The 22,200-nt window shown below is 42.3% G+C and overlaps 3 protein-coding genes across 8 annotated transcripts in view; 1 reads left to right on the plus strand and 2 right to left on the minus strand.

Annotated features, from left to right (window-relative positions):
- LOC102313329 (FERM and PDZ domain-containing protein 4) overlaps positions 1–4,013 on the minus strand; it is a 110,227-nt gene extending 106,214 nt beyond the window's left edge. Inside the window, exon 1 of the mRNA XM_042219957.1 lies at positions 366–4,013. Within this exon, the coding sequence (XP_042075891.1) occupies positions 366–733 (368 nt within the window). The 5' untranslated portion in view covers positions 734–4,013. The remainder of the gene's footprint in view (positions 1–365) is intronic.
- A 120-nt stretch (positions 4,014–4,133) lies between these two features.
- LOC102313017 (MSL complex subunit 3) lies at positions 4,134–16,731 on the minus strand. Of its 4 annotated transcripts, none has more exons than XM_042219959.1 (14): positions 16,602–16,731; positions 13,937–14,019; positions 13,731–13,826; positions 13,434–13,528; positions 13,252–13,349; positions 12,901–13,029; positions 12,512–12,669; positions 10,670–10,828; positions 10,331–10,566; positions 10,154–10,243; positions 8,623–8,732; positions 8,348–8,447; positions 8,178–8,262; positions 4,134–5,387 (listed from the first exon to the last, which is right to left on the minus strand). In XM_042219959.1, coding segments are annotated over exons 3-14 (1,362 nt in total). In that variant the 5' UTR covers positions 13,733–13,826; positions 13,937–14,019; positions 16,602–16,731; the 3' UTR covers positions 4,134–5,287. The 4 variants fall into 4 exon arrangements, with proteins under 4 accessions (XP_042075893.1, XP_005920030.1, XP_014188399.1 ...); XM_005919968.3 differs by lacking the exon at positions 16,602–16,731 and adding an exon at positions 15,774–16,048; XM_014332913.2 differs by lacking the exon at positions 16,602–16,731 and adding an exon at positions 15,282–15,759.
- A 4,427-nt stretch (positions 16,732–21,158) lies between these two features.
- Positions 21,159–22,200, plus strand: part of LOC102291205 (rho GTPase-activating protein 6) — a 132,839-nt gene continuing 131,797 nt past the window's right edge. The window contains exon 1 of one of the 3 annotated variants that reach the window (XM_042219962.1): positions 21,159–21,983. In XM_042219962.1, the coding sequence (XP_042075896.1) occupies positions 21,516–21,983 (468 nt within the window). In that variant the 5' untranslated portion in view covers positions 21,159–21,515. The remainder of the gene's footprint in view (positions 21,984–22,200) is intronic. The other 2 variants (XM_042219961.1, XM_042219963.1) reach the window with 2 other exon arrangements.

Here is a 22,200-nt window from a genome sequence, read left to right on the forward strand (position 1 = left end):
AACAAAGCCGTGGGTTCTAACCTTGGTCATCATCGTGACTTTCCATTACAGTCTACAGCTATATAAATGCAGATGAAACATGCTAAAATCACATATTAGTGTACTGATATTGTCATAAAGCAAAGTTGCTAACATTTTTCAGCCCTACATCATGTCCCATATTTAAAAACGTGACAAATCACTCCACTAGTTATGGTACAATATATATATCTCCTTATATTAGCACTACTCTCCTTAAACAATGACAAATACAGTGAAATAGTTCAAATTGGCTCTTCTAGCTTTAACATGAAATTGCCTCTCAGTCATTTTTAACTGTTGCCTGACTAAACTGCCTGATCCATTAACTGCAGTCAAGTACTTACTCGTCGTTTCCAAGAAAAGACGTCTCTCTCCACGCCACAGTTCGCACTTTACACAAGGCCGTGACTGAAGAAGACTTCTTTGGAAGCGAGTCCTCGAAGGGTTTGAAGCCGCTCTCAGCTGTTACTGGAGTCAAGATTTGGTCAGAGCTCAGTGATGTGATGTCACTGCTAATGTCAAATGATGTCCAAGAGGATACGGTGGACAAAGAGGGGCTGATGTCCACCGTCTCCCCTCTCAATGCGTGCCTTAGATCCATGACGCTAGAATGAAGATGGAAAGCGGTGGATGGAGAGAAGCAAGAAAGAAGAGAATGAAGAGGAAAACTGGAAGACTTTGATAACGGCTGGCGAGAAGACGTATGCATCATGTATGATGTGTCAATAAGACAAAGGTTTGGAATGGGTGAAAAGTGGAAATGTGGTGGAAAGCTCTCCTAAATTAGATAAGAGAATAGAAAGAGATACTTCCGCGAACTCCTATTGGCCAAAAGCGTCTCACTGTCTTCTCTCTGGCTGCAGTTAAGTACTGAAGTCAATGAAGAGATGAGCAGAAAGTCAAAAGACTTGTCAAAGCGAACATTAGACAAACGAGACGAGGATACAGATGTGAAGTGAAGAAAAGAAAAGAAACTTGGGGACATAAGAAGGAGTGAGATAGAGAGATAGGAGAGTGGGATGGAAAAGCAGAGGCTGGCTTTTCCAAATGGAAAAAGGAAAAAGAAAAAAGAAGCACATTCAGGTGAAAGGTGCCGGCAGCAGCACTTACAAGGTGATAGCTCACATCTCATTATGCCCCATTTCCTCCGCTAACAATTGAATCATGTGGTAAGCTGATAGAGACAACGATGGATGGGAAATCGAATTGAGATGCTTGAACTGGTGGCTTCTGTGGCTACGTGATAGCAGCAGGCAGAGAGTGCCGTATCAGGTTGCACTGATAAGCGGTTCATTACAAGAAGTCTGACCCAGTCCAAATACAATTAAGGTTCGCCACTGAAACCCATTAGAACTCTGATACGGGGAAGCCAGCATAGCCAGTTTCCCATAGGTGCACTAGAAGTAAAGAGCATAACTCTGTAGGCAGTAAAGATGTGTAATGTATCAAAGAGACGAACAAATTCTCATTTTTATTTAACTCTCGTGTTGTTTTGCAACTGTAGATTACACAAGAAGAAGAAACTTGGCTGGTAAAAACATTTGTATCAGCCAAACCCTAAATCACCCAATATTTAGCATTTCTAGGATAAGTACTGAGAAAGCATATACACTGTCAGTTTTCTAAAGATCTATATAACAATAATAGTCTAAAAATGATGTATGTATAAAACTTTTTCATCAGAAAGATATCTAAAGCTTTAGATTAGAATAAATAAGGCTTGTGTTTTCACTTGTCTAAATAATAATATGTTAATATTCTGCTTTATAACAGCAAAAACAATTACAGAGGAAACAATTTTCTTTGTATGAGATAAAGAAGAAAGGATCAATACCACTCTTATTCCTATAAAGAAAGGCAAATTATCAGCTAATCTAGCTACATCCATTGATTGTGTGGGTTCAGCAAAGACATCAACACTTGCTAACAATTTCCAGAGAACAAGAGTTGCCAGACCTCATTTTTCTGATGTATGACAGTCAACTTAATTCTGTTTTCTTACTCCTCCTAGTTTGAGTGCATAATCTTAGCTATGGTGGCCAGTGTAGGACAAACATGTTTTAGTCTCTTTTAGCCATCTTTGAAAAGTGTAGGCTGTCAGTCTGGTGTTTACCTCAGCTGTCAAAATGCCGGTGGAGAAGCCGCTAGATGTCCTTTCCTTTGCGAAGGAAGTCTGTTACGAGTCACACTTCTGTTTGATGACAGCGATACTGAGGTGACTTGTTCAGGATGTCTTGCTATTCTCTCAGTATGCGGTGTGTTTTTTGCCTCTGTTAGCTGCTGTTAGCTGGCATTAGATCCACCTCAAAGTTTTATCCCCATAATGTTGCAAGAATGTAATCAAACTGATTATCAGAAAGAAACTGGAGTTGTGTTGGTTGGTCCAGAGCAATACAACTTGGACTTCACTTATTCATTTAATAATTACTTTAATAGGAATTCCACATTTGTGAGAAAAAAAAATGGATTTGTGGGTTGAGCAGCAGAGTTGAGCACTCTTCTGTCAAACAGCGTATTCTGCTATTGACTCTTGTTTTTAGCGGTCAGTTGGTGTCTACAAGCATGCCGTGTTTGACTGATCTGCTTTGGCTCGTGCCACAGTGCGACTTAAAGCTTGTGTTCCTTTTTGTGCCAAGTTTATAAAGAATATACATACCAGTAAAGTGCTAACATGCTGCTGCTTCTTCAAACATTAGTGTTACAAAAACTAATCAAAATGTGTTTTTGTAACAGTGAATGCACTCCCTGAGCTGCAGATTACAGCTCTGAAACATTAATGGTGACTAAAGGAAATGTTGACATTGATCCACTGATAAACTAAAGCAAACTGAAATGTTTAAATTATATGTCTGTTGTTTTAATTGATTGAGCAGCTGTTGGTGATAAATAGCCCGACCAGGTTTCTAATCCATGTTCAATATCAGCAGTGGAAGGGCAGATAAAAAACAAAACAATTATCCCAAGCTGAATGTAAATTCCAGCAACAATCTGACATTTGTGATGTTGATAAGGCACATAAAAAAAGCACATTAGCACAACAGGGGTGTAATGTGTAGATTCACAGGACTTAAAACAGACTAGGTAGAAGCACAAGGTTTTCATTATATTTACAATCTTTCACTTGCTCCTAACTAGGAGCAAGTTACGTGTTCAGGATAAGTTACCACGGCGACTTAGTTTGGTTTCGTAACACAAAAAAAAAAAAACTTTAGGTTTGGCATGGCTTACTAACCCACGCATCCCCGTTGAAGTAGACCCTTCAGCTACCTCCAGGGTGCATCCCGCCTGTATCTCCTCCCTGTGAGAGCCCAGATGTGATCCTGAATTTAACAAGCAGAAAAAAAATGGCTTGATGGGAATTTTTCTGCTCTTACAGACACAGTGGCCCCTGTAAGCTCACTCCAATCCCAAGACAAAAAGCCTTGCGGACTACAGTCTTCTGACCTCATTCCTAAAATCCACTGAATGATGTGGTGACATTCCTGACTTCACTATGACAAGTATTTCCAACTTTTCCCTACATATTAAATCAAGTGCTGTTTCAGAACCCGATCTAAATAAGTGCCAAAAACATGGCCACCTCTTGAGACGAGCACTCAGAGCCTCATCCACATTCAGCAGACATCGATCAGACCAACAGTCCAGCTGGCTGTGGCAGTATCGTACACCATCAGTTAAACATATCTTCCCGCTACTGTAGTCATTTTATTCTCTCAGTCATTTTATCACCTTGGATGACTGCCGGTGGTGCCACACTTAAACAGTAGAAACGAGCACCAGGAGTTTCAATAAGGGTCGCTTTTAAGTTGCTGCGAGACAGAAGAGTCCTGTTGACAAAGACGGCGGAATCACAATGTCAAGCTGTGGCAGCAACTTCCACCGCCTCAATTTTAAATCATCTGCTGCGTGCTGACAAGCAAGGTCGAGGCAGCTGATAAAATTCTCCTGTCTGTGTCCAAATTTAAAGTGCTCCATCACAATCCACTCGCATGCTTCCTGCTAATTCATTTTATAGTGAAAAAGGCACCAAGGTGCAAGAAGCGCATACACAAAACTGGCAGGGGCACCAAGTCGTCTCGCTGCCTCGCGCTTATGTAAATAAGCTGCAAGCCTTCAGAAAACGTCTTTATTTGAACTATGAACAGAGCTGGAAGGAAACAAAAGCGTTCAAATGAAACAGAAAAATTCAGACATCCTGTACATAGCGTGTGCGGCCAAAACAAACTGAGGTATTATTGGAGTGAGCCAGTGGTGTACAAAGAAATATAACATGCTGATGAACAGGCGTTTAGCATTTATTTACATGTTCACAATTTCACGAGTAAAGCACGTCGTTTCTTTTGCTGCATTAAAAATTGTACATTTGTACATAAAATTCAAAACTGAACTGGTCCAAAAAAAAAAAGCTTCAGGGTCTAGAAGAACTGTGCATTAAGACTACCCGTTAACTGAAGATGAGCTTTAGGACAAATTGCACCCGATTCTTACTGACAGGAGGGAAGAAACGATAAAAATCAGATGACTGACAGTTATCAGACATGCAAAACAAAGCAGGAAAGCAGACCTCAGGACACCGAACAGACCATAAAACTGTCAAGAACCTAAAGAAATCAGTCCTGAATCAAAGTTATTGAACAGTCTGTGAATTTGATCAGCTCAGTGAAAGCAGGAAAACATTGAGGACAGGGAGAGAGAGTCCTAATGCAGCCTCAGGGAAACTGTATACAGAAGGTTGGTGGCAGCGTTGCCACAAATAGGACGGGGCTAAGCTTAAAGACAAAAAACAAACAAACAAAAAAAACAAGCAAATCTGCATACAAAGCCCTTGCGAGTATCCCAAATGGGTTCATCGGGAAGGCAGGCAAGCAGAGCACCGCAATGTGGTCGCAGCTCTGAACAAGAGTGAAGAAAGCGAGGCTTTGATGGTTAGCAGTTTTCTAAGATTTCAGTCTTACCAAGGGTTACAGAAAGCTGCCCTCGACATGAACCACAGCAAAGCGGCACAGGCGTGGCCTCGCGCGCGTGACATTGCCACACGCAGAGCATAGGCGAGGGTTAGTGGGGACAGTAGAAGCAAATGTTCCACAGTACAACACCCAGAAAGCTAATGTTGGGCCAGAGGCGAAGAAATCGGAAATCCAGAGAAAGCTGACATTTAGTCCAGTAAACACGAGCTCAGACAGGTCAGCGCTAGACAAGCTGAGGGGGGTGGTTAGAGGTCAGGGAAGAGACGAGCAAAGGAAGAAGTGGGCGACCCATGTCTCCTTCAGTAAACCGGCCTCGGTTGTTTCATGCTGTAGTGAGCCTCAGATGCCGACACGTATGCAGACTCTGGAAAAAAATCCTCATGGAACTCGGCCAGAAACCTGAAAAAGAGCAAAAAGGAGAACAAATAAATACTCAGAATGAGCCTTTTTTTTTTTTTCAGATGAAGATGACATGACAGGCTTACACGACAACAGTGCAAGGATGGTGTTGGCTAGGGCTCAGTATAGTCACTGATTTCTATAATCGATTCAATTCTGATTTACAAGGTCCAAATTTTGACTCAGTCAGAAATATTATAATTCTGATCATTTATCAGTACATATCCATATTCTTATATGTATAAAAACAAAGCTGACACTTTGAGACTTCAGAGGTGTAAGCATCATAGCATGTGCCTTTGTGTCAAAGTAACTGAGGATAAAATATTTTTATAGCAGATAACCTTAGAAATATTCTGCAGTAGATCACAAACTGAAGAAAACCATGAATCAACATTACCTGATGCTGCTGAAGTGAAGCAGAGCACAGGTTTTAATATATACACAGCTAACCGTTTTGATATTTAAAAAGTCTACATTTCCTCAATATTGAACAGCAGAAATGAGACTTTGTCGGAAGTCATTTTTGAAAAAACAAAACAAAACCGCGGCCAACAGCGCTGTACACAAAGGTAGACTGGTGTACAATAAGCAAGCATATAATGCAGAAAACAGAGATTTTAGATGGGAAACTGTTCTTGAAGTACACAGAGAGTGAGAGCTGCGCAGGAAGTGTGATTTTATCGTGGTGGAAGCAAAACAGCCAAAGTAAGAGGGAATTAATGACAATGTTTATCAAACGTGCAGCATAGTTTGGATCTTCTTTTGTTGCTAGTTCAGTGAATTTTAATCAGAGTGACAAAACCTGCAACATCAGAATCTGTGAGACGTTGGCTTTCAGCCCCGATGGCATGTACGCGTCATCGGGTGAACGATCCATACTTTGTGTTTACGTCTTTGTGAGGAATCAATTTACCTGCTCTCATTTGCAGTTATAGCTGTTTGGTTGTTGGTGAAATAGTTTTGTGAGCTTTAACCTGAGATTCTGGCATTTTTCTAGCAAAATACATTTAAAAATCCATTCAGGATTTAATGAATTGATATCGCTTTATTCAAGCTAAAATAGATTTGAATCAGAAAATCGATTTTTTAAACCCACCCCTAGTCTTAGCTGACATCAGCATGTGTTTTCCTAGATATCCCTGGCTGTGTTGCACATAAATCCTACACTCTGTCGCCTTCTGCCCTCAGCTTGGAGTGGACATTTTGGAGACAAAGCCCACACCCCACCAATCAATCCCTATAACCAATCAATGTGACAGAAAGACCAAGAAGAAAACTGACCGACAGCCAGAGAGGGAAAGAGTGAAAAATCCCCCCACCCCCACCCCACCCTCCCATCTAATCAGTAGCGGGGAAAACTAATCTGGAATCTTCTTAGTATCCGCCACTCGGCCAAATCCTCTAAATCTTGCCATCTCATCTTAGCTCCACCGGCCTTCCTAATCTCAATGCAAACAAATTATCCTCATCAGAGCAGAACTTAAGAAACAACAAACAAACTAATGGAACATTGATGGGAAAGCGTGACAAGCAATCAAAGACTCTTTTGTCTTAAAAACTTTAAATAAAAAGAATAAAATCAGTATTAAAAAGCAGCTATTTGTTGCTCTGAAAAGTGTGGGGCCTCTTTTGTGCCAGAAATTTAGGCCTCGTTGTCATCGTTGGCGCTGGATCAGAAACGACACAGGTACATATGCCATGACGTGCTCCACATGTGCGCCCCACACTTAATCGTATTCGCACTAGCGGAGAAAGAGAGAGTGAGAGATCAACTGTGGCCAAATCCCAGAATGCAATGCACATCAGTCCCTGCGACATCAATCAGTTTTTGCCCGCTCGGCACAATCTGCCACAAGGCTGATTACAGATAAAAACAGAAGAAGAAAAAAAAAAAATTCCACTATGTTAGTTTGTGTTCAGGGTCTCACTAACTGCAACATGGTGAACATATTAATTAGACATGAAGGAAACATCAGAGAGCAACACTGATCCTGGAACAGCTCCGTGCCCTTTAACACAATGATGATCCTTCAGAAAAAGAAAGAAGCGATCAGCAGTCGAGTGAATTAAGAGAACCTTCTGCACATGTTTACCCCACTGCTGATGGGATCGCCTTGCCAAGAGGCACTGCTAATGCTTGAGGTAATAGTGTAATAGTCACACTATGACAATGATGTTTGAGACAAGAAAAGGGGCACAAACAAAAACAAAAACCAACAAAAAAAGTGATGCATCCCATCCTTTCCTGCTGCACGCCCCCCTCTCCTCACCTGGTCCTGACAAACTGACCGTCTCCCTGACGACCCTTTAATGACATCCATTTATAAACACTTTCCACTTAAGTGATGAAAGAGGCAACGCCGGCTCTCAGAGCAGAGATCTGTTCCCGCTCCATGCCGAGCTCTGCTCACTGGCTCCACAGCGCTGCTTGATGGCAGAAGGCGGCACTGCGTGCGTTTGATTACAGAACCAGAGGACCTAAATCCCCTCAGGTTTGGGAGCAGCTGAACTGAAGATCACTCGGGAGGATTTAAAGATTAGACTCCCGCGCTTGTGTAACGCCCACTCATCTCCCTCCCTCCAGCACGTGCTCCCTCTCACTCCAGCTTTCCCCTCCATGTTCTCATTTACTTGCTCCTCCTTTTCCTTTTTGTTCTCGTGATTCTCAGTTATTTTGGGCGTACTAGTGATTTGTCCATCCTTTTAAACTCTTGCTTTTGTGAACCAAGCAGAAATGAGCGTGAATCAGGTTTGCTGATCTAAGTCTCCTAACTAACAACTGATTACCTGAGGAACTGTTCCAGATGTTTAATCAGGGCTCGGAGACTCCTCTCAGGCAGCTGCATTTTTCCCAGGATTTCAGGAAGCTTCACTAAAAGCCAAAAACAGGGATTATGGGAGTGTTTCAGTGTGGGGAAAAGGCTAGTAGCAAAAACCGTGTCTGGACTGAAACTGACCGAAGAGTCGCAAAAGGTGCTGTGACCCATACAGGTAGGATGGCGGAGGAGGCTGGTCATTCAGAGGGTAGTTATCAGGAGTCAGCTTCCAACTCAAAACCTGCTGGGCAGAGCAAACAGAACAGCACAGTTTAGTGGAGTTGTGAGTGCAATGTTTCAACCTCCTGTCAACTGGGTGGTGTATACAAATCTACAGCAGCACATTACAATACATAAAATGATCCTAGTGCCTTTGAGCAATTCCCACATTCCAGATAATCACGCAGTTTCATCACCTCATTGAGCTCGTTGTTTCTGCGGCTCTCCAGGCCGTAGAAAGGGCCGCTGCGCTCTTTGCTTGGGGTCAAAGGCAACGGGGAAGAGGAGCCGCTGTGCACTGGAGTCTCTGCGGGACGGGAAAAATAAAAGGAAAGATCACTGCCAGAAAGACAGATCAGCTGATTCTGTTAATTATTCACATTTTCACAGCACACTATCGATGATCAACAAACACATTCAAAGGAAACGATTCAAACTGTTAGAGCTTAGTTATTGTTTTCATTTCATTTGGACCTGTTAAATTCAGTTTAGTTTCAGTTAGTTTCCAGTGTGGATTTTCTTATTACAGCTTAGTTTGAAAATGTTTAGTTTTTAATTAATTTCACTGCTAGTTTTAGTCTTTAATTATTACAGTGTGTGTCAGAGGTACGATTTAGGAATAATAATAAAATCATTAAAAACGAACTAAAATAAAAAGTTCACAAAATAGTTGTTTTTTATTTTCATTTTGTTAACTAAAATGTTTCTTTACATTTAACTTGAGTTCACTGTAATAACTTTATTGGCAGAGAGCAGCTCGCTGACTTTGAAGAGGGGAAGAACGTGGGAGGACAGAAGTGAGATAACACCACCTACTGGGCTAAACTGCTTACTACAAAATCAAAGTTAGCACTCAAACACAATCACTGTGCGTTTACAGGAAGTGCGTTATTCTGATCTTCACCCAATCAGGAAACATGGCTACAATAAAGCCTGCAGTGAGTAGCTCATGTCTCCCCCTTCTGGAAGTGAGTGTAATTATGCAAACATTCCCCTAAGAACATAAAAATAAATGAATCTGCATCTCTGAGGGAAAGACAAAGTTTCCAAACTACACCAAATTTGATAGAGAACATCAACGATCCCTTATGAGCGAGTTGTTGAACCCAACTGGGAGCTGCTTCCACAGTAGCCCGAGAGCCAAAACCTCTCATTCTACTCTTGCAAACTCTTCTTGTTGGTTTTCATTTTGTTTAGAATTACATAGCTTTTAAATTTCTTGACGGCAGCTGTGTTTGTCAATTTTGGGGAGGTTTTATCTGCACAGGCGACTAGATCAAAGAATACGGTTACAGATAAATGCTTGGTCTCATTCCTTGGTACTTGAGCATGCCGCGACCTGTGACAATACAAGCCTAGTAGAGCAATCGTTTAGCAGAGAGTTGCTACTATTGCCATTTTACACATAAAACCTGATTCAGAAAGTTTAAAAGAAGAACGAAGAACCAGGTGAACACTTATCTACTTCTGTCTTGATGCATTCTCAATCATCCAGGAAAGTAAATCTCCAAAAGTTGATTCTGTTCTCATTTGTCTACTTATGTGGACAAATTAAGGATTCTAATGAGTTAAATCATGAGTCAAATTTGATTTAGACTTGCAGGGGATTTTGGGGAGGTGTACGTCAGGTTACGCTGTAGGGTTTCAAAGAGGTTTGCAGCTACGACATGATAGTGATTTTCACAAACTTACAATCACACAGAGTACTTTCAGAGACGCGGAGCTTACTTTTGTCAAGGTTAAGGAAGAACTTGGGCTGCGATGAGGTGTCGACCACTCGCCGTTTGAGCTGCGGTGACGCCGTGGCGCTGCCTCCACCTATATCATGACATATGTTGCATTTCTAAGTTGAGTTTGTGTAAACACAAAGCTACATCAAATCCAGGAGGAACTTAAACTCATTACCGCCGCTGCTTCCCTCAGCTGGACGGTCGCCTCCGGACGTGTTCCTGGTAGAGCGCCTCAGTGACTGCGACTGGTAGGAAATGCAGTCCATATCGGGGTGGCGCCGGCGCTTTGGGGTTGGGGCTGGAGTGGTGGGGGTGGTAGTAGAGATGTCACTTAGGGCTGGCTGGCTGTCTGTGGACTGAGGGGTAGGCGGGTTGTGTCCCAGTGGGCTTGGACTGCGTTCTCTTTGGGTGCTTTGGAAGCAAAGGCAAATGCATAAAAAATAAAATAAACAGCACAGCAGTTGAACGCAGTGCTTTCTGATGCGGCGCAAGGGATTCATCGCAGCACACTTACTTGCTTGAGCAGGGGGAGCTTTCATTCATGGCCAGGAAGAGCCTTGAGGAGCTGACCTTCTTAAACTGGGCTTGCTCACAGGGGTAGAGAAGGATCATGGGTAAGGTGAAGTCAAACGTAATCCTCAGGCCATCGACCATTTCCTTACACAGCTCCTCACTTTATTAAAAAACAGGAAGGAATAAGAGATGTAACAAGTGTAAGTTGATTATACAGGCCCCAGTGAAGGGAAGCTATTCGAGTGCCCTGTTTCAGGATAATTTCAACAAGATAAATGTTACTGTGGTTTACAGAGAACGGTCAGAAGAAAAGATAAATAACCACTCATTGCAACCAAGGTGCAAAGAAGAGCATCTCTGCTTCTGTAGCTCATCCACTTCAATTTTTAACATGTTGCATGTCCAGAGGACTACACCTGGTGCCACTCCTGTCAGCTAAGAAAAAAAAATTGAGGCTAACGTTTGGAAGGGCTCACCAAATCTGGTTGGGGGAGGGGGATGTCCTTCAATGCACATATTAAACAAATATGTAAGACTGCTTTCTTCCACTTGCACAACATCTCTCAAGTTACAAATATCCTGTCTCAGAGTGACGCTGAAAAACTAGTTCATGCATTTATTACTTCCAGGCTGGACTACTGTAATTCATTATTATCAGGATGTCCAAAATACTCGCTGAAAAGCCTTCAGCTAATCCAAAATGCTGCAGCAAGAGTCCTGACAGGGACTAGAAAGAGAGAGCATATTTCTCCTGTTTTGGCTTCCCTTCATTGGCTTCCTGTTAAATCCAGAATTGAATTCAAAATCCTGCTCCTCACATACAAGGTCTTAAATAATCAGGCCCCATCTTATCTTAATGACCTTGTAGTACCATATCACCCTATTAGAGCACTTCGCTCTCGCTCTGCAGGCCTACTTGTTGTTCCTAGAGTATTTAAAAGTAGAATGGGAGGCAGAGCCTTCAGTTTTCAGGCCCCTCTTCTGTGGAAGAGCTTCCATTTTGGATTCTAGAGACAGACACTATCTCTACTTTCAAGATTAGGCTTAAAACTTTCCTTTTTGCTAAAGCATATAGTTAGGGCTGGACCAGGTGACCCTGAATCCTCCCTTAGTTATGCTGCAATAGACTTAGGCTGCTGGGGGATTCCCATGATTCATTGAGTTTTTCCCTTTCCAGTCACCTTTCTCACTCAGTATGTGTTAACAGACCTCTCTGCATTGAATCATATCTGTTATTAATCTCTGGCTCTCTTCCACAGCATGTCTTTATCCTGTCTTCCTTCTCTCACCCCAACCGGTTGCAGCAGATGGCCCCGCCCCTCCCTGAGCCTGGTTCTGCCGGAGGTTTCTTCCTGTTAAAAGGGAGTTTTTCCTCCCACTGTCGCCAAAGTGCTTGATCACAGGGGGTCATATGATTGTTGGGTTTTTCTCTGTATCTATGATTGTACGATCTACTGTACAATATAAAGCGTCTTGAAGCGACTGTTATTGTGAGTTGGCGCTATATAAATAAAATTGAATTGATTACTGTCTGATCCAAGTCTCCATTTCTGCCATGACTTTCAGAAGGTCAAATCTGCAGCATCTCTGTGACGCCATCATATCAACAAGAACCAAATGCCATCTTTACATGACGAATTAAGGCAGCGCTGAAGGCAAAAGGGGATCAAATATGTACCTAATAAAGTGGCCACTGAGTGGACAAATTTGTATGTATTAGAGCATGTTTCAGTTTTAATTCCCATTAACCATTTTCTATTGAACACTTGGAAATGAAGACTAAATGGTTTGCGTGCTTGGATCGCCTTATTTCCCCTCCTGTTTAAAGAACATCAATACTAACCTTTTCTCTGGAGGGATTGGCTGTGGACTGCCGCTCTGCGTGGTGCTCTGCTGACGCCTGTACCGCTCGTTGGCCATGAACGCTTTGTTGATCGCAAAGTGCTTGACGTAGGACTCCAGGATGTGCACAACGTTTGTCTGACAGGGAACCATCACGAGCTGAGAGAGGAAAAACAACACGAGGTCAAATACTGACACACTTCAGTTCCATATCCTACAATTCTTTCCAAACACAAACCAGTGTCAGAAATCTTTGAGTCGTGCCCACTCGTCCTTTAGCTCCCAAGCTAAATTATGATGGATTTGTAGAACAAAAACAACCAATGAGCTGTTGACATGTTGTATATAGGCTTTAGAAAGCGGTGTGTGCCCAGGATCTGCTGCCCGCACCTTCTTCCTCTTGTTGATGTAGAAGCAGTCATCTTCCAGTTTCTTCTTCAGAACATCGGGGATGTTGATGTCAACATGAACGACCTTCTCCTCACATTCCCTCTTGACATTCACGTCTGCCTCAACCCTCTGATACAAAAACAAATGTACAAATGGAGGATCAATAAAAACAATCGCGTAGATTTTCCGTGACCAGAAATCCCTCCCACAACCACAGTTGAATTTATCAGCCACATATTACACATATCAAGGTCATTTACTTCAAGTTAAGCCTGACAGTGATGTTATCTAAAGGCCTGCAATGCAACTAGTGATCTACATGCCCTTGAACCTGTGCCGATCAACTTTTACCATTTTGTTGATGTCCTCAGAGAAGGTGCTGTCCCCGCTATTTGAAGACTCGGGGTCAGAATCGTCCCCGTCGCTGCTTTCCGAAGTTGAAATTAAGCCTGGAGAAAGAACACGTGGGGCTTAACTTGATTGCTGAGGGAGACGGGGAGCAAAAGACAAAGAGATGCAGAGAGATTCCTCACACGCGTCATCGCTGTCGTCCTCCTTTGGGAGAGTCTTCAGAGAAGATTTAGTACCAGACTGACGACGGCGCCTCTTTACCCATCCCTTTCTCTTCCTATCACAGAGAAACAAAAAGAAAAAAAAAAAAAACTGTCTCAGACTTTTCTACAGACAGACATTCCAAAAGGTCAAATCCAAAACTTGCAGGCAATGAAATGAAATACACCACACTGGACTTTTTAAATCAAAATTTTTCAGAACTTCATCATCATGTAATTGCTGATCATCATCAGTAGACGATTAGAACGTGAACTTACATGCGACCTAGAGCTTTGCGAGCCAGTTTACGTTGTAATTTTCGGTTTTCCTCGGTGTCCCTTAGGACATGATCCTCTGCGGCCCAACGATCCCAGCTACAAAAACAGCCATATATACAAAATATATCAATAATTAAAAGTGCGTGGCCTTGACAGCAGTGCTACATTACTGCTTCATACAAAAGCTGATGAAAGGAGAACTTTACCTTCTGTTCCAACCATTGAAATGAATCAGGTACTTCGGGATTCGTCTTCCATGTTCATCTGTACCTATCAAGACATCAAGGACCTGCAACATGAACACACAGTTAGCGCAGTCCTGCTAAACATCTATTCATATCTTAGCAAGTACCCAACACCACCATTTTCTGGGGTAATCATTCATTTCCAGTTTTAATAAAGGGTCAATAATCAATAAAGGGTTCAAGTACAAGAAGAAAAATAAGGAATTTGCATATTAGCATAACTAGCAGACCAACAAAGAGATTTTGTATCACTTATTTGTGGCAAGCACAGTGTACATTGTTGTGGTCTGCAGGTGGCACGGCATTGGCATTCAGGCGACCTTCAGATCAAAAGTGGCCCCGAGCGCAACATCCTCAAGCTCTGAGCAACCATTTAGTCACCATAAGTTGCGCTTGCAGAATGTAAAAAAATACAATACAATCATCAGCAACCACTATTATTATAGCTGTAAAGAGATTTCTGTCTTAGTTTTACTTGTGTGACTGAGCCGTTAGCTTGACTCCTAATTCAGAGCAAGCAAAGTGTGTCCAGTGTTGGTTGTTTTGTTTGTTAACTTACATTAAATTGGCTAACAACATAACCGGATGGTGGTGTACTCTTGTTCTTTTCCCAGGGTATTTTAATTTATTTAACAAAATATTGATATTGTAGCGATACAGGCACACCAGATACCGCCACGCAATATATGAGAATACTATCACACCCCAAGACATGATGCAAAAACTCCATTTGCTTAGTTATTACCTGCATATGAAGCTAAGTTATGCGTAATACTCAGTCTATTATAATTAAAAAAAATCTCTTGCACTTGTTACTCTGACTTTGCAAATCAGAATTTGACACTTGCAACATCTAGACTCAGCAAAATCTTGATGTTAATGCAATCAGTATCAATCATAAAGCTATGAAAGGATTATAGACCATAGAAAGTACAAACAAGTGTAGATAAACCCTTTACCCTTGAACCTCTCATAATAAAACAGTGATTACCCAACTTATAACTAAAGCTAAATACTTAAAGGTTTATCAGGATAAAAAAATATCCACGTAAATCAGCTACATTCTGACACTAAGAATGATCATTTAATATAATATACTAAGACAACTGCAAATAAGTGTTTACGCTAACCACTAGCTAGCGCAGGTTAGCAACAGCCATGCTAGAGTGGAGTAAAGACTGTAGCTTTCTTGGAGCGTTAGCTTACCAGCTAGTCAGGCAGCAGAATAGCCACCAGTCTGCTGGACAATTTTAGCCCGCTTAAAAAAAAAAAGCCAGCAAACAACTAAACTGAAATAGGCAGACACCTGTGTGTGCAAAGTTAGCAGCCCTGCTGTCGTGGTGCGCTTGTTGGTTGGTGTGTTGACATTAATCTGCTTTGCACGGCAAGCCGCCCGGGTAATAACTCCCTTACTGCTTTTTAAAGATGCTTCTAATGCTAACTGACTGCAACAGAATTTTCATGTGAAATTCCCCTTTCAGCAGCCTCCTCCACACAAACAAACCGGTAACATTACAAAACGTCAAGGTTGTGTTGACTTTTTTTTTCTAAATTGTGACCCGCGAGCGACACACAGCTAATCAAACACACCCGGAAACCACTCGAAAAACATCAAGAGAACCTAGCCTGGGCGTTATTTGTGCAAGCGTATTTTCCTGTGGCCTAAGCAGCCATCCCAAGCTACATTTAGAGCCCCACACCTTAAAGAATTAACGCTGCTTCCCCCTTAGAATGAATTACACGTTTATACAAAGTCGAAAATCCGACCAGTCTGCATCTTTCTGTGCAAAACATTTACCTTAGCGTCATACAACACTTTAGCCTTGGTGGGGTCGGGTTCAAAGCACAGGACTCGCTCTCCTTTGTGAAATTGATATTTAATTCCCCGCGAATTCATTTGTTCATGGCGACGTGTGGGAGAGGAGGCATCGATCTGAACCCTGTAAACCCCTTAACCCTTTCGTTGCCAGACTCTTCCCTGTGAAGGCTCTTCCACCAAAACACACTGTGGAAGGATGGCGCTGTTGTGGGATGAGATGCTGCTAGTCTTACTGCTGCTGATGCTCTGGCTGCTTTCAAGGACCGCTCGTAATTTCTGTAGTCGACACAGCGCGGGACCACTGTGGGTCACGCGCTTACTTGTGGTTACTTGTGGATAACAAGTGCAGAGGCGGCGAGTCAAATGCATTTATAAACCCCCCTCCACGTACTTTCATTACAAACTGAAGCTGGAAACTATGGCTCTTGCACGTGAATTGCCGCAGCCTTGTAACTACAATCACAGTGAAGGCAGCATTTAAAAGCGCAATGAGCTTTTGAAATGAGCTTTCGGGGACACCGTACAGATGGTGTAGTTTCAAAGATTCACCAGAAGATGTCAGTATTTGAACTTTTAAAAAATAAAATCCCAACGAAACGGACTTTGTTCGTGTAAAAGAATGGCGTTGTTGTAGCTGCATCCCTCAGAAAGCTTCAGGATTAGCACAGCAGTTTAAGGAAATAGGGTACAATGTATTAACTTAAATGCCTTTTTATAGGGTGCCCACTCAGCTGACTGATACACATGATTGGGAGGCTTTAAAGCAAATGAAAAACAAAGGCAATACCTGAAACAAATATCACTCACTTGAATAATTCCTCCAATGTACAATCGACTTCAGGAACTAAAAATGCTACACATAAGATACACATGCTGTAGAAATCCAAACGAAAACACCTGAACTCGACCTGAGCTGTCTCCCATTAATCCAGGTGTGGACAAGCAGGTGTGGGCGGATCCAAATAGCATCGGATCTCGAGGCTGGTACTGATATCAGATCGATGCTAGCGCAACTCAATACTTTGTTTCTATCTGCTAAGTTCAGTATGTGGCCCACTGAATTATATGAAATAAAAGTTGGTTTTTTTTGTTGAAAAAAACAGTGTCCAACTACTTGAAAAGGTAAAAGGTGTGTTTTATTATATTAACCTATTATTGTGAAAAGTAAAAACATACAGTGATTTAGTGTTCAGAATTTACAAATTAATTTCGATCATCTCATAAATAATGATGCACTGCTTTCCCCTACATAACCTACCTTTACATGTTAAAAGTATTAATATTGCTTTGGTATTGGTATGCAACATTGGCCCTATAGTTACTTGGTATTGGTCCAATACAAAAAATGTCATTGGTTTGAACTAATTGAGTTGAGGCTAAGTCCCGCACCCATTCTCGAGGGCACGGAGAGAAAGTAGGATTTTTCATTATGAAAAAAATCCCACGGATGAGATCTCAAAGATGAAAGCCATCCATGTATTAATTAAGTTCTGAACAGACTAAAACCACGTAGCATATAAAAAGCACAGCTATATTATGGACAATTTGCTAAGGTTAAATGTACTTTTAAGTACAAATTAAGCAAGCTGAGGATGGTACAGCCTTCCAGGGGTGCAGCACATGTAGTTTTTCATATTTGCAGTTTTGGAAGATCACTTAGAGTAGACTAAATGAAAACTTTGCATGTCTCAATAATGCTAAATTTCCCTTAACTGAACCAATGTGTTATCGCTTACATACACTAAATAGTGTATCAATCTGCAGACATCATTTAAAAACGTGATTTATTTGTAGGTCTAGACAGATATTTACTCGTGGTACATATTTCAGCAGGTTTTTTTCTCCTGACCTTGTAACCTTTTCACTGAGGCTTATCTCTTTCTAAGAGCCTTGAACAATGAAATGTGAACTGATCCCTGGCACAGGAAACCATGTCTCTGCTGCTAAATCTGCACTCATTTCGCTTAAAATGGTTTCAGGCAATGCTGGTCTACTACTGTGGACCAAATATGGACAGCGTGCATATAACGCTGAACATTACCGACCAATGTGCAGCGCTGCTAATTTCCGCTCATTGCCTTTTACCCTGACTGCACGTGATATATTTTAACAGATGTGCCAAATCAGTTTCAAATGAAATGCTTTCTAGGATTACATGTTTGTAACACGAGCTCACTAATTCACAGATGAAGAACTGGAAGACAGCAAAACATTAAAAAGTCAAAGATTGGTGTAAATGTTTCAGTGATGCATAAATTCCTGTTACATTTGGCAGATGAGGGGTGTGTTCAGAGCAGGTGCTTCTTATTTCTGTATAAAAGTGGACACAGCCAGCCCACAGACACCCATATCTGATTATTAGTGCTAAGCAACAGACAAATAAAATACTAGAATTTCACTCTATACAACAGAAAACTTCTTGGGTGGGCTATACCACACAGAAAATTCAAGAAAAACACAGTGGGGAGATCCAGGTCACTGACTGGAAATAGTGGAATTGAGGCCTAGCGAGCGCCTACAGGCTGCAGCATCCTGTGTTGGCCCACCTGCCAATCAAAGCCACCAAGGCCCTAAACTTTAGGCCTTACCCGTGTGATTGCAGTAGTTATTGAAAAGTTTTGGTATCGACCTGATACCAGTACCAGATACTGACACTTTTAACTTTGTGTAGGCAGCTTATATAGGGAGGATAAGTGTGTTGCGACTTATTTGATGAGTCACTGTCATTTTGCTAATTCTGAATAAATCAACTAACAAAACTGATGACCACAAAATCAATGTGATTTGTAGTTTCACTTTTACAACATGATTGTGTCGATCAGTACCAATACCGATGTTGGTATGCTTACTATCGATTTTTGGATTGTTCGCCCACCTCTAGTTATTGTAAACCACAGTATCATAGGAGAAAACTCGAAATATTTATTTACATGGAGGCCAAAACAGTTTTTGTACCAGGCTGTAAACATGCTGGGGTGATGCTTTTTGAAGTTATGCATTTCAGCATGGGAGTCTTTGGGTTTGACTCACTTTTGAAAACAGCCTCAAGTGGCTACTAGAGGAATTGCAGTCTTTGGAGCTCCCGAAATTGATTTTTTTTATTTTTGCTGTTTTTGCAGCTACAGTTGACAGTTGCCCCCAAGGCATTTCAGAAGTTGATGTCATAAGAAGTTATAAGGATAAATTCACTGTACTCAGCTCTAAAAATCTTACAAACTAATGACTACTGTAATTCTTTATTATTAAGTGTTCCTGAAAACTCCCTGAGAAGCTTTCAGTTGATCCAAAATGCTGCACCAAGAGTACAGACAGGGACTATAAAGAGAGAGCATATTTCCCTAATACTAGCTTCTCTTCATTGGCTCTCTTGTAAATCCAGAATCACATTTAAAATCCTTCTCCTCACATGAATAATCAGGGTCCATCTTATCTTAAAGACCCTACAGTACCATATCACTCCAACAGACCGCTTCTTGCTCAGACTACAGGCTTACTTGTGGTTCCTAGGATATTTAAAAGTAGAATGGGAGGCAGAGCCTTCAGCTTCCAGGTGGGTCCAGCTCCCAATTTGGAGTTAAAAGACGGACACCCTCTCTACTTTTAAGATTCAGCTTAAACTTTTCTTTTTGACAGAGCATATGGTTATTAATAATAACTCGTCTTCTCTTCCACAATGTGTCTTTTGTCCTGTCTTCCTCTATCCCCAGCTGGTCGCAGTGGAGGTTTCTTCCTCTTAAAAGGGAGATTATCCTTCCTTACTCATAGGTGATCCACTTGAGATGACTGCTGTTGTGATTTGGTGCTGTATAAATAGGTTGAATTAAATGTTTATGATTGTGCTTAGTGATTGGGGTTAGTGGTTAAACCTAGGGATGAGAGACTCGGGAATGCAGTATTGTGGCTATCTGTCCTCACAAAGGTGCCATGTGCCCCTCCCCCTACACACAGAGTGGAGCAGGCAGCAGTCGCTGTAGCTGGAATGGTAGTGACAGAGAACGCTTTTAACCAATATGTGAGAATGACTGTAATTTGAATGACATCAGACTATTCAGTGTGCTTACCAGCATCCCTGGGAGTGTACCCACCAACTTTGTAGTGGACTGAATGAAAGACTGTCGAGAAAGGTGAAGAAAAAATCTCTAATCATGAAACAGATTCATGAACTGTCTTCTTCTAATTGGGACTGGAGTGTTTTTGTTCAGCCGGCGTCCCATTCTTTCCCCCCTCAGACTGTTTTTAGAAGGGTCAAATCTATCTCAGCTGTTATCAGTGTCATGTCACGCTGTTCTGTGGGTATCTGTGTGTGCGCATATGTGTATCTGTGTGTCATGCTGTGCAGCTTCATAAGCTCCTTTATCAGCCGGGAGACACCCTCCTCCCCAGACTCCCGCTGTCTCTTTTCATTTTTCCCATACTTTCACACACACAGGGCCACACATGCTTCTGCTTTCTCTCTCTCTCTATTAAGCACACACACACACACACACACACACACACACACACACACACACACACACACACACACACACACACACACACGCACTCCTTGTGCACACACAGCCAGCTTAACTCCCCCCTTTTTGGGCATCTGTGTAAACAAATGTCTCATGCACAGGTGTATAAAGAAAGGAATGGGTCTATTAATCCTGGCTTACTTATTGTTTGGCTAATAATAGCGCGCAGCAGCCTTTTGCTGATAGGTCTATTATTCCCAGACAGCAAGGTGGATTAATAGGAAGCTGGGATTAATACTCATCCCCAGCTAAATCACATCTACCTCTATGCATGACCTCCTTCCTGTCTGCTGATTGTCTGTCCTTGTCTTAATTACCTCTTATGGAAATGGGCTTTATAATTACAGAAAGTCATCTTACCCTTATTTTATTTTATTTAAAAAAAAAAGTGATGTAACTTAACTAAGACTGACCTTAAAATGATATTTTTCTGGGTGTGTTACGGCTGTGTGTATTTGTGTGAGCGTGATCTGTGAGAACCGCTTATAGGCACTCTTAGGCTGAAGCGGAAGGGGTGAGCCGCCTTTTTCTTTGGAACAGTTTTCTCCTGTTTTCCGGGTTAGGGAGCGAGGGTTAGTATTGTCATTTGTTTGTTCTGTTTCTTTCTTAGGGTTTAGTTAGTTTTCTGGTGGGACTTAGTTGGTTTTTTTTATTATTTTGGCCTGGGTTCACCCTGGAGCTATGCTTCATTATCTTCAATAAAATCACCTTTTTCACTCACAACTGGTTTTGGATGTTTGGCTTGGGAACCAGGGCGGGTATTTGTCTCTCTCTCCTCCAACCTTATGTGCGTCTCTACACGCCTGGACTAGGGGCGTAACAGGGTGGACTTTGGTAGAGGAGGAACAGTGCTCACCAGCTGGTTATCTTGTGGAGAAAACCAGCCAAGCCCAATGTATTTATTAAACCATCACCAAACATTCAATTGACTATTAAGCAAAAAATAAAAACAACCTGGGAGGCATTCGTCTTACATTTTCTGAACCCCACCCCCTAAGCGCACTCTCCCCCACCCCACCTTTCTAGGATTCTCGCTCCAGCTCCAGCACAGGAATAAGCAGAGGAGCACGGAGGAGGAAAAGAAGACTTTGTCCACGGTGTCTCCACTCAGATGCATCACCGCCCGGCTCTTTTAATGGGGCAGCGCTGAACTTTTAAGTTCGGGGGGAAGCTTCTCCGAAGTGCGCTAATGTGAGTTCTGAACACAATGTCAGCCGCTCAAGGACTTCTAAACAGCGTCTTTTCCTGCTCGTTCCCTGCCTCCAAAGCCATAACCAAACGCAGGCTACGCCAGACCCGGAGCCTGGACCCCGCCATCATCAGACACTGCGGCACCGGGAGCGATGGAGCGGCCGCAGACACAGGTGCGTCCGCCGAGCGCTTGGCTGTGAAGCCGGCTTTACGCACCAAGATCCCGACCCTGAAGGAACCTATAACCCCTTCCATCTCCTCTCCTTCCATACCTCTGGATGTTTCCCCGTCCTCCAACTTCCACTTTGACTATGATGTGGTTAAGCGTGCCAAAAGGAATACCGCCGGGGATTTACCGTTTATGGTGAGGGGAGCTGGTGCCGCTCCCTCAGGGAGCACCGGCACGCTGTTTTCCCCGCGGAGGTGGCTACAGAAGAAAGTGCAGCCTTCCAGCTCTCACTCTTACGTCGTGTGGAAGTCAGAGGTAAACTCCCTTCCCAGGGTGACAGGTTTTTTTTCCTTTGGTGGCCAAAAGGAACAGATTAAAACGAAATCCCACTCTTATCGTTCAGCTCGCTAATTAGTTTTCTTACATGAATGCATATGATACATATTTGTGAGAGTTATGTGCCCTCCAACCCCATCGCTTTCCTTGAAGTGCATTCTTGAGCGTCTGTGTGCTTCGGGTGCTTCGGGGGGGG

This window comes from Haplochromis burtoni, unplaced genomic scaffold (assembly GCF_018398535.1).
Source record: "Haplochromis burtoni strain Fernald_Lab_line unplaced genomic scaffold, NCSU_Asbu1 Contig_40, whole genome shotgun sequence".
Classification (NCBI taxonomy): Eukaryota; Metazoa; Chordata; class Actinopteri; order Cichliformes; family Cichlidae; genus Haplochromis; species Haplochromis burtoni.

Bases quoted from the DNA above. Each gene is read 5' to 3' on its own strand.
- LOC102313017 (XM_005919968.3), bottom strand. From the start codon at position 15,872: ATGAATTCGCGGGGAATTAAATATCAATTTCACAAAGGAGAGCGAGTC. The intron at 13,529-13,730 runs GTAAGTTCACGT...TCTCTGTGATAG, and splicing joins CGCAAAGCTCTAGGTCGCAT to GAAGAGAAAGGGATGGGTAA. The intron at 5,388-8,177 runs GTAATCAGTTGT...GCTCTTTTTCAG, and splicing joins CATCTGGAACAGTTCCTCAG to GTTTCTGGCCGAGTTCCATG.